The sequence below is a fragment of the Notolepis coatsorum genome, assembly GCF_963971535.1.
Source record: "Notolepis coatsorum genome assembly, chromosome: 3".
NCBI classification, from domain to species: Eukaryota; Metazoa; Chordata; class Actinopteri; order Aulopiformes; family Paralepididae; genus Notolepis; species Notolepis coatsorum.
This window is the reverse complement of record NC_140167.1, coordinates 130,689,067-130,703,580: the sequence shown is the minus strand read 5'-3', so window position 1 is coordinate 130,703,580 and position 14,514 is coordinate 130,689,067. Positions and strand designations below refer to the sequence as shown.

The 14,514-nt window shown below is 40.7% G+C and overlaps 1 protein-coding gene across 1 annotated transcript in view; it reads left to right on the top strand.

Moving 5' to 3' along the window:
* Nucleotides 1-14,514, top strand: part of LOC311226001 (obscurin-like protein 1) — a gene marked incomplete at its 5' end in the record, with an annotated part of 184,166 nt that overhangs the window by 140,350 nt on the left and 29,302 nt on the right. Inside the window, 2 exons of the mRNA XM_084311383.1 lie at nucleotides 1,202-1,363; nucleotides 1,714-1,818. Of these exons, the coding sequence (XP_084167509.1) occupies nucleotides 1,202-1,363; nucleotides 1,714-1,818 (267 nt within the window). The remainder of the gene's footprint in view (nucleotides 1-1,201; nucleotides 1,364-1,713; nucleotides 1,819-14,514) is intronic.

Sequence of the window (14,514 nt, the reverse complement as noted above, 5' to 3'; positions counted from 1 at the left end):
TGAGCTTCCTCTGGTGTAGTGGTTGTGGTATTCACTGACCTTTGGGAAGTATTTTGACATGTACAATCATCATAGATCTAGCCTCTTTATTTTGCTCTCAAAGTGCACCAGATTGATGCATTTAACTTTAAAATGTAAAAAAAAAGTTACGGGGGGCATGCCCCCGGACCCCCCTAGAGGCACAGATCACAGGTATAATTATTCAATTCTGTATATCACCACAATTTAACTGCAGTACTCTACAGAACACACTTGTACCTTTGCTAGCATGGTGAATAACCTAATAATAATGGCCTATAACATTCCTTTTTTGTAATCTGTTAACACAGCCTGCTATACATTGTAGTAGCAGTTGTGAACATATAACACAAGACTGCCCCCTGCCTGTGATCTGTGGTAATACTTTAAAGGGAGGTACCCCTGTTAAAGCAGCAACTAGGGAGTTCATAACTGATTATGTTACAGTCTCAATTTACAGAAATACTGATGCCTCTATATGACCTACATAAGTAGACTAGACCATCAGGGAGAAGATTGGCTATTTCTACATAGTGATTCTATATCGGGTCAGATTGCCCATATAAGCAGACGAAACGATTCACGGTATGCAGACCAGTCCAGAAGAGCCTATGTTTACATTTTCCCAGGCAAAGTTTTTGCAGAGTGAGTAACTAATGTTAGAATTTCTTAAATGTTTTATGTTATATTTTGTTGTATGGCTGATACTGGGGCAGGATCTGCAAAGAGAAAAATAAAATAATTGACAGAGTAAAATAGAAAAGCTAAAAGGGACAGTGATGGGTGAAACCGTGTGAGTAAACCTTGGTCAGCCATTCAGCAGATGGAGTTGAGGGAATTTTAAAGGAACACGCCAACATAATTCACTTACCGTCTTCTCCAGAAGCAGACGAGAAGATATATACCAATTTCCTATGTGTAATAATGGCTAGCCTAGCTAAAACTCTGGGAGAGGTGTTAGTTGGCCAAGGCTAGCCACTACCATCCGCTTCCATTCATTGTGCTAGGCCAGGCTAGCGTGCAGTGTCTATCTATGGGGTGTGTGAGATGCAGTTTCAGCTGATCAACGGCTGATGTTTATTTATTTTTTTCTGTTCTCTCCTCAATTTGGAAAAATACAAATGATATTGCTTTAAAATTAATATTGTAAAGAGGTGTAATGCATTGCTAACTCTCTCTGCAGAGCGTGAGCTGCTGATCCTGCAGGGCCTGGAGGATGTGGACATCCAGGAGGATCAGAATGCTGTGTTCGTATGTGAGATCTCTGTGGAAGATGTTCCTGGAGAATGGTACAAGAATGGACAGATGATAATACCCACTAGCTCCATCAAGATAAGACAGGAAGGTCAGACATAATCTGGAAAATTTCTTCACGTCTATGATGATGATAATGATGATAATAATAATAATAATAATAATAATAATAATAATAATAATAATAATAATAATAATAATAATAATAATAATAATAATAATAATAATAATAATAATAATAATAATAATAATAATCAAACTGTTGCTCTATCTGTTATATAAAAGATAGATGTTGCTATGGTTATACTGTATGCTAGTAGAGTGAAACCGCGATGTTGAAAGAGACCAGACACAATAGGAATGTGATGATCATTGAAAATTGGCCTGAGGGCAAATCTATTTGACTAATTCATCACAGGAAATATCATGTTATCATTTCAGGGACCAAACATTTTCTTCTCATATGCAATGTGAGAGTAGAGGACGCTGGAGAGATTAGGTTTGTTGCCAAGCACGTCGAGTCTACAGCCTACCTGGAGGTGGAAGGTAACGTTTAACATTTAAGCGCCTTGGGTCTCCTGAAAGGCGCTATATAAATTTAAGATATTATTATTATTTGATTTGTATACTAGCAATGTTTATAGTATGTCATTTTTGCCACAGTATATTTACACCAGAACACATTGACATGGGAATTTCTGTAGACTATTGAACTATTACATACAACTAAACGCTGTAGAGGATATATAGACACAGCTCCATAAAGAAATACTTTGTATTTTTAAAATAATACAAAATAAAAATAAATTGGTTGGTAGTATTGGGTGAATACTGGATTGTTATTGGCTGGAGTCCTACCCTGTACAATGCAATGGCAACTGATCCAACTTGTCCAACTGTAAAAGTTATTTTTATTTTATTATTTTTTTTGATAAATGAAGTCATTCCTCTGTGAAAATAATGACACACTATCTCAACGGTAAAATATCTCCACCTACTGGAGGAAATGGACATTGATTGGTCCAAATGTCTCACATCAGCTCAGCTGACAGCTCTGATGCAGTTTATTTATAAAGAACAAAGAGACAATTCACATGAATAAACTTAGCATAAATGTGCCAGATGTAGTCATTGGATTTAGCCATTAGGGCTAATTTTCACCTGTAGTCCCTGGGCAGGCTGATAGAACATAAAAACATAGCACATATAACAAAATAAGCCGCATCAATGTTCCAGCAAGCACATAACACCATGCAGCACAGGTAGTAGCAACAAAGCATAAAACATAACATCTACATGGACGTTTAACATCACAGTACCATGAGACATGCAAGACAAGCTGTTCTGCATCTTCAGTCTTTCATCATAATTGAGCTAGCAAAGCACTCTGGTGTTTGGAGAGGCAGTGTTTATTTAGTTTTATGTAATCAAAAAAGTGTTTAAAGAAACGGTTCAAAGCTAATTGTGTTTTTCAATCTCGTTGCCTTGTTTAAAAGAAGACATGTCAATGTAAATGTGTGCTAAATGTTTTCGAGTCTTGTGGAAATATGACTAAAGCCCCTTGAGAAACTATTATCCTAGTTGTCAAAAGAATCAAACCCATTTCCAGATATCCAATCTGCTTCCCATAATAGATTGCATCATCTAAACTGTTACCCTGATTCGCCCATCAGTCAGTCAGTTGTCAGTCGTTGTAAAGGATATCAGCTTGCTGGTCGACTTATAAAACAATTGATTTAAATCACCTGCTAGCACAAGTTAGCCAATGTTATCTCCCGTAGTGACCAATCACACTGGTCCCGTAAATGTGTTTACATTCAAAAGCTTCCTGTATAGGGAGGTGTAGTCTGACGTCACCCGTTTAGGGATTTATCATTGGGAAAATGAATTAGCGGCTATTGTAATAATTATGCCTATGAACATTGGCAAGCTTTCCATTTTTGCACAATATGAGTTCCCTTCTATCACTAACATTATTGTTTAATAATTTTTGGTTGAAATAAAATGTAATTATTTTACGATTAATTGCGAATATTTTCATGTTGAGCTATAGATTGTGGATGAATACGCACAGAAAGGTACACCATGCAAATGTTCATGCTTTATTTGTTTTAAACAAGACGATTTAGAAATGGGCAATGGGGAAATACATTGCGATTTCAAGCAAGGTGGACCGGCCGGAAACAACAATGACGTAACCACTGCACCTCCCTAATTTGACATATTCTTTCAATGAACAGCTGGACCACTGCTCCTCAACATACTGTACTGAGAGTTGGCTCAGAGAGGAGGCTCTCAAACAGTCGACCAGGCTGCAGAAACAAATGAGTGGGGGGGGGCATAAAATGTTCTCGGGGGGGCACAATGGTTTTTCAACACAGGTTCCCTTTTATACATTTCAGCTGGGACAGCGGCGCTGTGGCTTGCTTGGCGCTGCCCACGGTGCTGAACTAAACAGCAGAGAGGCAATTGAAAAATCAAATTTCTCTCTATCTTAAGAACATTCACTTATACAAAAACAGACTGAACTGATATATATAACAGACCTGCTGGGGCAGTGGACTGAGAGCAGGGGACACAAACAGGCTGGATAAGATGGTCAGGAAGGCCAGTAGCGTGGTTGGGGTGGAGCTGGACTCTGGCGAGGGTGGCGGAGAGGAGGAACCTTGCTAAGCAACCCCTCCCACCCACTATACACAGACTTGGCTGACAGGAGGAGCATGTTATAGGCTCACACTACCTAAATGCAGCACTGAACGGCAAAGGAAGTCCTTCATTCCGACAGCCATCAGACTATACAATGCATCACTGTGCCTCACTGCATCACTGAGCACAGAGTGACAGTTACCATCTTCCTGGACTCTTACTTTTTAAACAGCACTGTGCAATATTACACCTACTGTAGACTTCAGTATATTTTTTAATAATACATTTCTATTCTATTCTATATCTTTGAAAAGTCTCCATTTATTCAACACTTCTGAATTCACTGAAAACTGAACTGAACTGACAAAAATAAGGTGCATAAAAAGCAAACAAAATTCCTCCACAGGCTAATCACCATCATTAGTAGAGCGGCATGCAGCGTTTGGGGACAGAGTGAAATCTTCTTAAAACACTGCCCCTCCACTCATTCCTGAACTTTTTTGTTAAGTCCTTCTCAAATGCCAACTGAATTAAATTGGCCTTGCGTCGATGAAGCATACTAAGGCAATGTTCTGTAAAGACGTTCTTGAGGGTAGAAAACGAATTCTCACAGAGTGCCGTGCTAGCTTCAGTAGTGTTGTTGTTGACATCAGTGCCCACTAGGGCTGTCCCCGACTAAGGATTTGGATAGTTGACTTTGATTGACCAAAAAATCCAAAATATTTTTTTTACCAGGGTGGGCACAGCTGACTCTGTGGGCGGGCCCGGCCCCCTAATGCCCGCCCATGGCGCCGGGTCTGCGACCAATCAAACGATACATCTGGAGCTGAACAAATTACACTTACATTAACATTCCACAATAAGCTGTTTATGACTAAAGTAACATCATTTGACATTAGAGGCTCCTGACAGTCCGGAGGTCTAACCTCAAGCTCAGGGGGGGCCGTGCCTTTGCTGTCGCAGCCCCTGAACTGTGGAACAGCATCCCCACCTCCATTAGGCTCGCCCCCTCGATAGATGCCTTCAAATCGAGGCTCAAAACCCACTTCTACCTACTAGCCTTTCCCGTTCACTGACTCATGCCCTGTTTTTTCTATGTGTTTGCCTGTGTGCCCTCCCATAAAACGGAGTGTGATTGTTGTCTATATGTATCTTATGTATTTATGTATTTACCCTCTGTACAGCACTTTGGTTGACACGCGTCATGTGAAATGTGCTTTATAAATAAATTTGATTGATTGATTGATTGATTAGCAGCATTGCCACTTGGGTAACACTAAACAATATGAGCTAGCAAAATAAAGCGCATGGCTAATTTGCATAACAGATGGGTCTTGGCTGTATGATAGGCATTATGACATAATCCCTTCTCATAATGATCACACACATCCCATCCTAGCAATTCAACTCACAACTCTCATCTGTTTGTGGAAATTTATTTGGGGACAATGAGATGTCTGCATAGCTAGCTAGCCTTGTTGTCAGATCACTGTTTGTCAACATGGGCAACTTCATTGACAGAAAGGTTTGCTAGCACAATGATAGCTTTCTGGCATTGTCACTGGCACCAGTCAAGTGACAGGTGTTTGTCTAGCAGTTGCTAAGGTACACATATGCAGAGGGACTATAGCACAAATAGCACATTTGTTTATATTTTAATATAGAAAATATGAGTGAACATGTTTATTTTTGTCTTTGACAAGTGGCCATGACATAAGCGGAATAGTACACTATGAGGTGTGTGGTTATCGAAGAATAGTGCAATTTGCAGAGGCAAATAATATTTCAATAATCACACACTTTGGAATGGATTCCTTACATAGCCTATATCATACTAAATCATAAAAAAAGTTTTGAGTCCACAAAGCACACCCTCCATTCATGATTAATAGGACTGCTCTTGGCCGTACTGCATATTGTGATGTATATGACACCAAAGGATCAAAGTCAGGTTTTTGGGAGGGACTTTTATGTTCATACATAAAGATTGGGCTACCCTATAGGCAGTGGTGCAGTCGTAATATCAGAACTGCCTGGATGCCACGTGCACGCGCGCTCCCGCGCGCATACATGTTCCCTCACTTGCGCACAGAACAGATGATTATTATGCATAAATAGTAGGAAACATGTTTGTATAGAAAATTACTAGTTTTAGTTTAGTTTTTGTAAATATTGCCTTGAAATAGAGAAGCTGAAAAAGGTAGCAGGATGTAGCCTTCAATATATAAAGAAATTATGGTTGAAAAACAAACAATGTTTTAAATGTAATTGTAGTTACAATTTCTTTAATTGAATGAACTTAAACTAGAAAAGTAAATACAAACTAAATTAACAATGTAACTTAGTTTACAGAAGGACAGTTTCCTTCTGAAGCACAACTTAATGCCTCATCCTTCCAGTCGGGACCATTTGTCACATAGTGAGAGGTTCCACAGAGCAAACCCCCACAGGGCTTGTATTTTGGTTTGGCTCTTCTCGTTCTTTGTTACGCTATCGGTATCCTATAGGGATGCTCGATATTGGCTTTTTTACCGATACCGATATACCGATATTGTCCAACTCTTAATTTCCGATACCGATATCAACTGATATCAACCGATACCGATACATGCAGGGTTCCCCCCCCCCCAAAAAACTGAATAATTTCAGGTAATTAACATTACATATATCTTGTTGTGGAATTAACACAACATTATGCATACTTTTGACAATAAATAAAATCAGAATTTGTTCTTACTTGCTTGCCTGGGTAAATAAAGGTTATATAAATGTAAAAAAAAAAAATTGAAAACCGATACCGACATTTTCCGATATCACATTTTAATGCCGATATCGGCCGATAATATCGGACTAGTCTAGGTGATATAGATAAGTGCCGGGTACTTGGCGCACAGTGCGACGAGTCCAGTGAAATTGTGAACGCATTTTTGTGTGCGTGCGCGTGCACATCCGTGTGCGTACTTCTGCTCAGAAAAAACTGCTAGAACGGCGTGGTACAGAGTGGGACCACCACTGCATCACTGCCTATAGGGAGGTGTAGTGGTTACGTCATTTTTGTTTTTTCCTGTTCCACCCTCTGTTCCACTTAATGTATTTCCCCATTGCCCATTTCTAAATCGGCTTGTTTAAAACAAATAAAGCATGGACATTGGCATGGTGTACCTTTCTGTGCGTATTAATTCACAATCTATAGCTCAATATGAAAATATTTGCAATTAATCGTAAAGGTAGCAAAATAACAACGTTTATGTTTTCGTTCACTGGGAAACTACACTGCCATTTTGGCGCTGCTGACTGACGTCACCACAGCGTAGACTCCTGGCTTTAGTTGCAGACCTAGGATCAGATTTCCCTTACATTCCATAAGCTTAACAATTCGTACAATGGGAAAATAACTGACCCTGAATCTGTGGCTAGTTTAGTTTAGTTTAGTTTAGTTTAGTTTAGTTTAGTTTAGTTTAGTTTAGTTTAGTTTAGTTTAGTTTAGTTTAGTTTAGTTTAGTTTAGTTTAGATTAGTTTAGTTTAGTTTAGTTTAGTTTAGTTTAGTTTAGTTTAGTTTAGTTTAGTTTAGTTTAGTTTAGTTTAGTTTATTCGGATCCCCATTAGCCATTGCCACAGGCATAGGCTATTACTGGGGTCCACACAAATCAATACAATACAATAAAATCAATACAATACAATTAATACAATACAATACAATAAAACAATACAATACACCTCAATAACACCTAAAAATATTATATAATAAAATATATTAAGTTATATACTAAGTTCACCAATCACACATACCCATCTACTCAATCATGTTTCAAGGCATAATATGCCTTGAAACATGATTGAGTAGATGGGTATGTGTGATTGGTACAAATATATTCAAAATCTAAGTTCAACAATCACACATACCCATCTTCTCAATCACCCACTATGTTTACTTAACTGACAGTACCACTCTTTCTTATATGATTTTTAAGGTGTTTTTTAAATGTCTGTTTGTCTAGTATCTCTCTGGTGATCATAACCATTTATCAGATGAAGCCAACCACCATTTCTAAAAGCAACCACGTTTCAATGATACACAGAGTCATACACAGTCACAAAGGAAGTGTGACATCAGCCGCATACCACCAGGCGGCGGTATTGGACCGTTGCAATCTCAGACACATTGCCGCGCAGTACCACAGCCTTCCTGGATGATTTATGAATGGAAATAGCAAATAAAAGAAATAACGATCATAATAACGAGTATACTCGATGGCGGGGAATGAGTTAAAGAACCAGTACAAGTTTCAAGTTTCTAGTTTGTTTATTATATGTCACAACAAAATACAGAATACAGTACTTTATATGAAATGCTTATGAAAGAGCCCATGAGAGTGTGCTACATAGAGTAAAAAAGAAAGAATGTAAGTAAAAAAAAAAAAAAAAAAAAAAAAAAAAAGAAGTAAGTAAAAGTAAGTAAAGTCAATATACATATATACAATATACAACACAGAGTAAAATGAGTAACAGTGAGGTATAATGCAGAAATTAGATGGGGTACAAAACTTAGGGTAGGGTGCAAATGAGGTATGGATGTAGTGCAAATCTCTTTAATAATAGATAAATATAAAGTGTGTTAAAGTGTCTAAAGTGAGTAAAGTGAGTGGTAGGTGAGTGTTTGTTTAAAGTGAGTGTGTATAATTGGATGTGTGTGCAGTGAGTGTAGATGGCGCCATCTTGTGTAGATGATGGGTTGTTACATAGTGTCATTGTCATTGTCATTGAGCATCCTGATGGCCTGGGGATAGAAGCTCCTTCTGAGTCTCTCTGTACTGGCCATGAGACTCCGGTAGCGCTTGCCTGACCGCAGCAGTTCAAAGAGGCAGGTGCTATTCCCAAACCAGGAGGTGATGTTACCAGTCAGGATGCTCTCTATTGTGCACAAGTAGAGGTTTTTGAGGATCTTCTGACTCACTTTGAACTTATTTAGGCGCCTAAGGAAGTAGAGGCGTTGCCGTGCCTTCTTCACTACACTACACTGTCAATGTGTGTAGTCCATGTCAAGTCCTCGGATATGTGGACTCCGAGGTACTTAAAACTGTTCACTCTCTCGACCGGTGCCCCGTCGATGCTGAGGGTGCTGTAGTTCCTGGCCCCCGACCTCTTAAAGTCCACAATCATCTCTCAATGATGTTAATTCAGTCAGAAACTGCTTATTGTGGAATGTTAATGTTGTAATTGTCATTTCTTCAGCTTCTGATGTATAATTAGTGTGGGTGCCCTAGTTTGATGTTATCTCTACCATCCTATAGGTTCTGAAACAACATAGCATGATTCCAGTCCCCTAAAACGTCCATTTCAAGGACGTTTTAGTTAACTTTTTTGTTTTTGGAGAATAGACGTACTGTAAAGACAGAGGACTAACAGATTATAAAATTGATATATCTATATGCATCAAACCATGCACATAAAACAGCAGTAATGTAATAATGTAATAATAATGCATTATTAGTCTCATAACAGGCTCAGCGGCCTTCAGCATAATTTACAGCTGGCTTAGGAGGACAGACACACTTTTGTATAACATAAACATTAGCTGCTACAGTATATGCAAATATATTACTTGCACTTACATACTTGTAAATTAAGTCCATGCCTAATCTTTCCTTGAAGTGATATCCATAAAACTCACATTATCCAGCTCTAGTCCACACGCTGTTGCGCGTGACAGTAGAAAACCTTTTTTCCCGCCTCTTTCTTTAATCAACTCTGGTGTAGATCTTTTTAAACGTCTCACATTTTCTTAGCTTAAAGAACGTTTTTCATGACTAGACTTGACAGACATTGTGAGGTATTATGTCATATATTAAAAAAAAATTGGCTCCTCCTGTCAGGATGGAGGTAGGTGAGTTCCAATTGTTGTAGGCAATCACAGAGTGGGAGAAGGTATACTCTTGAACCGGTTCGACTTTAATAGTAAAGAACACAAAGAGTAATACTAGGATACTATGCCAAGGCAAGGGAAAGAGAGAATAGATAATGGAGCTTAGTGGTGGTCCAGAACTGGAACCGCCCGCGTTATCTCCGAACGCCTATAGTGAAGACCTGACAAATGACAAGCAGAGGAAAGGAATGTTACATAGCCACCAAATACCAACATTCCACACACACCCCCGTGACAGCCAATCAGAAGCCAACCCCTAAGTGACAGCACTAAATGACAGGGAAAAACAAGTGACAGCAATCAAGTGACAGATGACAGAGAAGGTGGGTGGTTCCCGACCGTAGTCAATAACCAGAATCGTAACATCCTCCACTAAATTTGATAGTGCAACTTTAGGTTATCAGGGTAATTTATCCACACAATAAAAGCACATGAGTTATTTTCTGCTTTTTATTAAAAGTATTAATAGCCTGATATTTATTTCCAAATAAGCTCTATATCATGTATGATTTATTTGCAGAAGCCATACAATTCTCTGTAAAAATCTGACATTCAGCACCCCCATAGCCCAAATGGAATGTTCCTATTGACATTCAGCTCCCCCATCGTCCAAATGGAATGTTCATAGAAATTCGGCACCCCCATAGCCCAAAGGGAATGTTCCTATAGACCACTGCACTTCCACGTGTGGGTGCTAGAGACATGATCGAATAGACTTTTATGCGCCCGAGTCTCCTGAACACGGCGCGACCAATTCCAAATCGATCAGAACTAAAATGGCCGAGCTATAGTCCCTTTTTCAGCACCTACTCCCCATACGCATGCGCAGATTGCCAACAGATTCTGAAGGCTGCGTTAGAATGTTCCATCAGAATGGCCATTGAGTGGGATCATTTTCCATTATCCTGTTCGGCTGAAAGGACACTGGCCACCGAAACAGGCACAAGCTCCCCCCCTTTGATGGAACATTCTAACCCGGCTTCGCGCCGCGTCGCGCAGCCTTCAGAATCCGTTGGCAATCTGCGCATGCGTATGGGGAGTAGGTGCTGAAAAAGGGACTATAGCTCGGCCGATTTAGTTCCGATCGATTTGGAATCGGTCGCACCGTGTTCAGGAGACTCAGGCGCATAAAAGTCTATCTGATCATGTCTCTAGCACCCACACAGCCGTAGCTGCAACCACTTACATCAAGGCTCTCATCCACATTCATTAATTTGCTCCCCCCCGCAATCTCCTCCATGATTTCAGAATCCCGGAAGTGTTGCGGTGGTCTATAGACATGCACAATCACAATCATAGCCCAAATGGAATGGTTCTATAGACATTCAGCACCCCCATAGCCCAAATGTAATGTTCCTATAGACATTCAGCACCCTTATAGCCAAAATGTAAATGTTCCTATATACATCAGCACCCCCATAGCCCAAATGGAAATGTTCCTATAGACATTCAGCACCCCTGTTGTGAAGGATCAGATTAAACCGAATATATATATTTATTTATGGATATATATTTAATAGTATTTGTATATCGTTTGATATCCCTTGTATATTCCTTGTACATATACACTGAATATCCCTTTATTCTACTACAGCCCATAATAGTTCATTCTCTTATTGGACAAAAGGACCAGGCGCCAGGGACAAGCCCCTGGCGTTCAAGTTCAAAGGTACCGACGAGACATGCCTTTACTAGCCTCAGCTCCGCGCAGGAATACGGCTACCGAAAGCAGAGCGGCACTACTTGTCCACTGTGCATATAAATATGGCGCAAGAAATGTAGAATTCCTCTTAGTCCTTTACCCTTCTACCCAACTAAGTAACAAGACGTGAAGCCTCACCCCACGATACCGCGTGCGGTGTAGTACGGCCTGTTTGGCCTTAGAATAGCAGTGAGACCTCGTGCGAATTAATAGCTGAATTGCCAGAGTTTGGCACCGTATTTCTATTAAGTAATAATAGTCTATTATGTATGGTGCATCGTTCGGTTAGAGTTCTAAAGTGAGCAGCACCCCCATCGTTTCCTCGCGTTATCTAGAGTCTTAACCAGGCTGGGCAGACCACGCGTGGTGCTTTCATCCGAGGAGTTCTGGGCGAGGACGAGTGGACCTGCACATTGGATTACCTACCCCGACGACTGCTGAGCCCTATACGGCATGGAATATCTATTTGCTTTGGTGCTTTGATTTGTGGAGCGGATAATCGCCAACACCGGTGAGTGTTGGATTTACCCCGAGAGGAGCCAAGGTGAGACGGCGCTCAGACCAGACTGAGGTCGCCTCGCTTCTTCTTCGTTGTGGACCGACAGCGACAGCTACAGCTATCGTCTACAAGAGAGCCCAAGTGTATTCATCTGTGGATCAAGGTTCCACGGGCACTGTTTTCTGTACCTGAATTCTCCCTGGAAATCGTTGACCAGACGGGATACAGCCGACGGCTCTCCTACCCCCCCTACTGGCTTACAACCGGCGGGACCCCTTCAGTATATTATCCAGCTATAATCATTAAGTGACCATCGCTATAATCCCCTAAGAGCCAGGTTGTATACTTGCTTCCTGTGTAACCAGAGATTGGACATTCAGTGTTGATTTGCATACGAGTACTCATTTGCCTTACAAGAGCATTCAATTCAAATCATAAATGTAATAAGTAATTATTATATGTACCTTTTGCTATATATTAAATATTTGACTATTACCTTTGTGTGGACCTGATTTCATATGTGGGAAAGTGTTCATCATACTTAGATATCGTGTACTGTATGGCCAGTAATTAAAGTACATAAAGCGGTAGTGGTTTAATGATACCATACTTATCAATACAGTCAGGGAATTGTACCCCTCAGTTACAACCCCCATAGCCCAAATGTAATGTTCCTTAGTTTCATAACCCATTCTTTCTCTCGCACCACTGTGACATAGAATGTGAGACTAGCAGTCGAAGCTCCTTTGATCAAATCATTGAATAGTCGACTATTCAGGGTCACCCCTAATTAAAGTCATGCTCTTGAATTGGACTTACATTGGTCTGGTCTTGGACTCGGTTTAGGTGGTCTCAACTACAACACTAACTAGAATACAACTATATACAAAGATATGAGATAAAAAGAGAGATAGAGATAAAACCAGTACAAGACACAAGAGACATGAGGCATAACTGACCAGGTTATCAGGATTGATGGGAGTTATGGGGCATGGAGGTTCAAAAGTCTAGTTAGGTATGGTATGAGAGATGTGAGGATTTTTGTGAGGGAATTGTTACCTTTTTGACAGTTGCGGGTTATATGGCCAGAGATTTCCAGTCTTGGAGGGGGTAGCCAGCCAGCAAACTGGGAGGTTGAAGATTTTTAGCGGATATGTTGAGCCCTAGTGTTAACAGGGCAGTTGGGTAGTCATACTTTGGGGTTGTAGATATTACGACAGGCCCTCCTCTGTACCCGCTCCAACTGGGATGAAAGGGTCTGTGTGATGCCAGCATTCTAGGCAGGGGCAGCATACTGCAGTAAAGGTCGTATATCCAATGTACTGTATATGGTCAGGACGTCATCTGTGGAGACGGAAAAGCGTCTGAGACGCTTGAGGAAAAACTGTCCCATTAGTGTTTGATGTCATAGCATCTACCTGGTTATTCCAGCGAAGGTCAATGGTCAAGCTTGCAGATCAGGGTTGTTGATGGATAGTGGTGGCAGTGAGGGTGGGTTCCTGCTGAATACGCATCACCAAACATTTAATTGCAGGTTATCCATACATGGAGGTTGTCAAGTTGACTTTATAATTGTGATAGTTAGCATGTGTTCTCTAGCCTCAAGCAGGGTCATGATGGGGCAGTTGGAGTCCTGGGCGGCATCGTGGATAAGGACCAGGAATAGTACTGGTCCCAGCAATGTCCCCACATGAAAGATGCTCCCATTCAGATCCTGGTAACAGACCTTCTGCCTTCTATGGGAAATACAGTTACAGACCCATGGGGTTAGTTTATTAGTCTAGAGCTAATTAGTCCCATTAGCAGGATTTCACTGATGACTGTGCTGTGGTTTGTCAAAGGCCTTGCTAAAGTCTGTTGCTACTAGGGAGCAGATTGAACCAGCCTGATCAGTATTTTTACACAGACTATCCATGAGAGTGACAAGAGCAATTTATGCAGGGGAGCTCCAGTAGCTCACCACGTACCGCGAGTGCTATTTCAGCGCCGTGGACAACCGTGCTCGTCACGGATCTGGGGCTGAGCGAGTTCGAATCCCGGACTGCAGCCGTGCCTTTCCCAGAGTGTCTTCCCCCCCATCTGAACCCTTTCAGCCTGCTTCTGTCGGTCGAACTTGACCAAGTATAAATGCGATAAACGTATAAAAGAGCCAGGGAAATGGCCAAAGTTAAAAAAAAATAAAAATAGCAATTTATGCAAATTACATGTCGTCAGCTTGTGACTGCAACTTGTTCCTATTTGCGGACGACTCAGCCCTGCTGGTCTCTGACAAGAACAAGTTACAGGTTGAAAAAACCCTCAGCTCGGAACTAGGCAAAATCTGCATATGGCTCGCCGACAACAAACTATCATTACACATGGGCAAAACAGAGTCCATTCTCTTCAGTTCAAATAACAAACTCAGCAAGACCGACGGCTTCTCAGTTACAGTGGGTGACAATATTGTCACAAGGAAAGATGAAATTATGTAT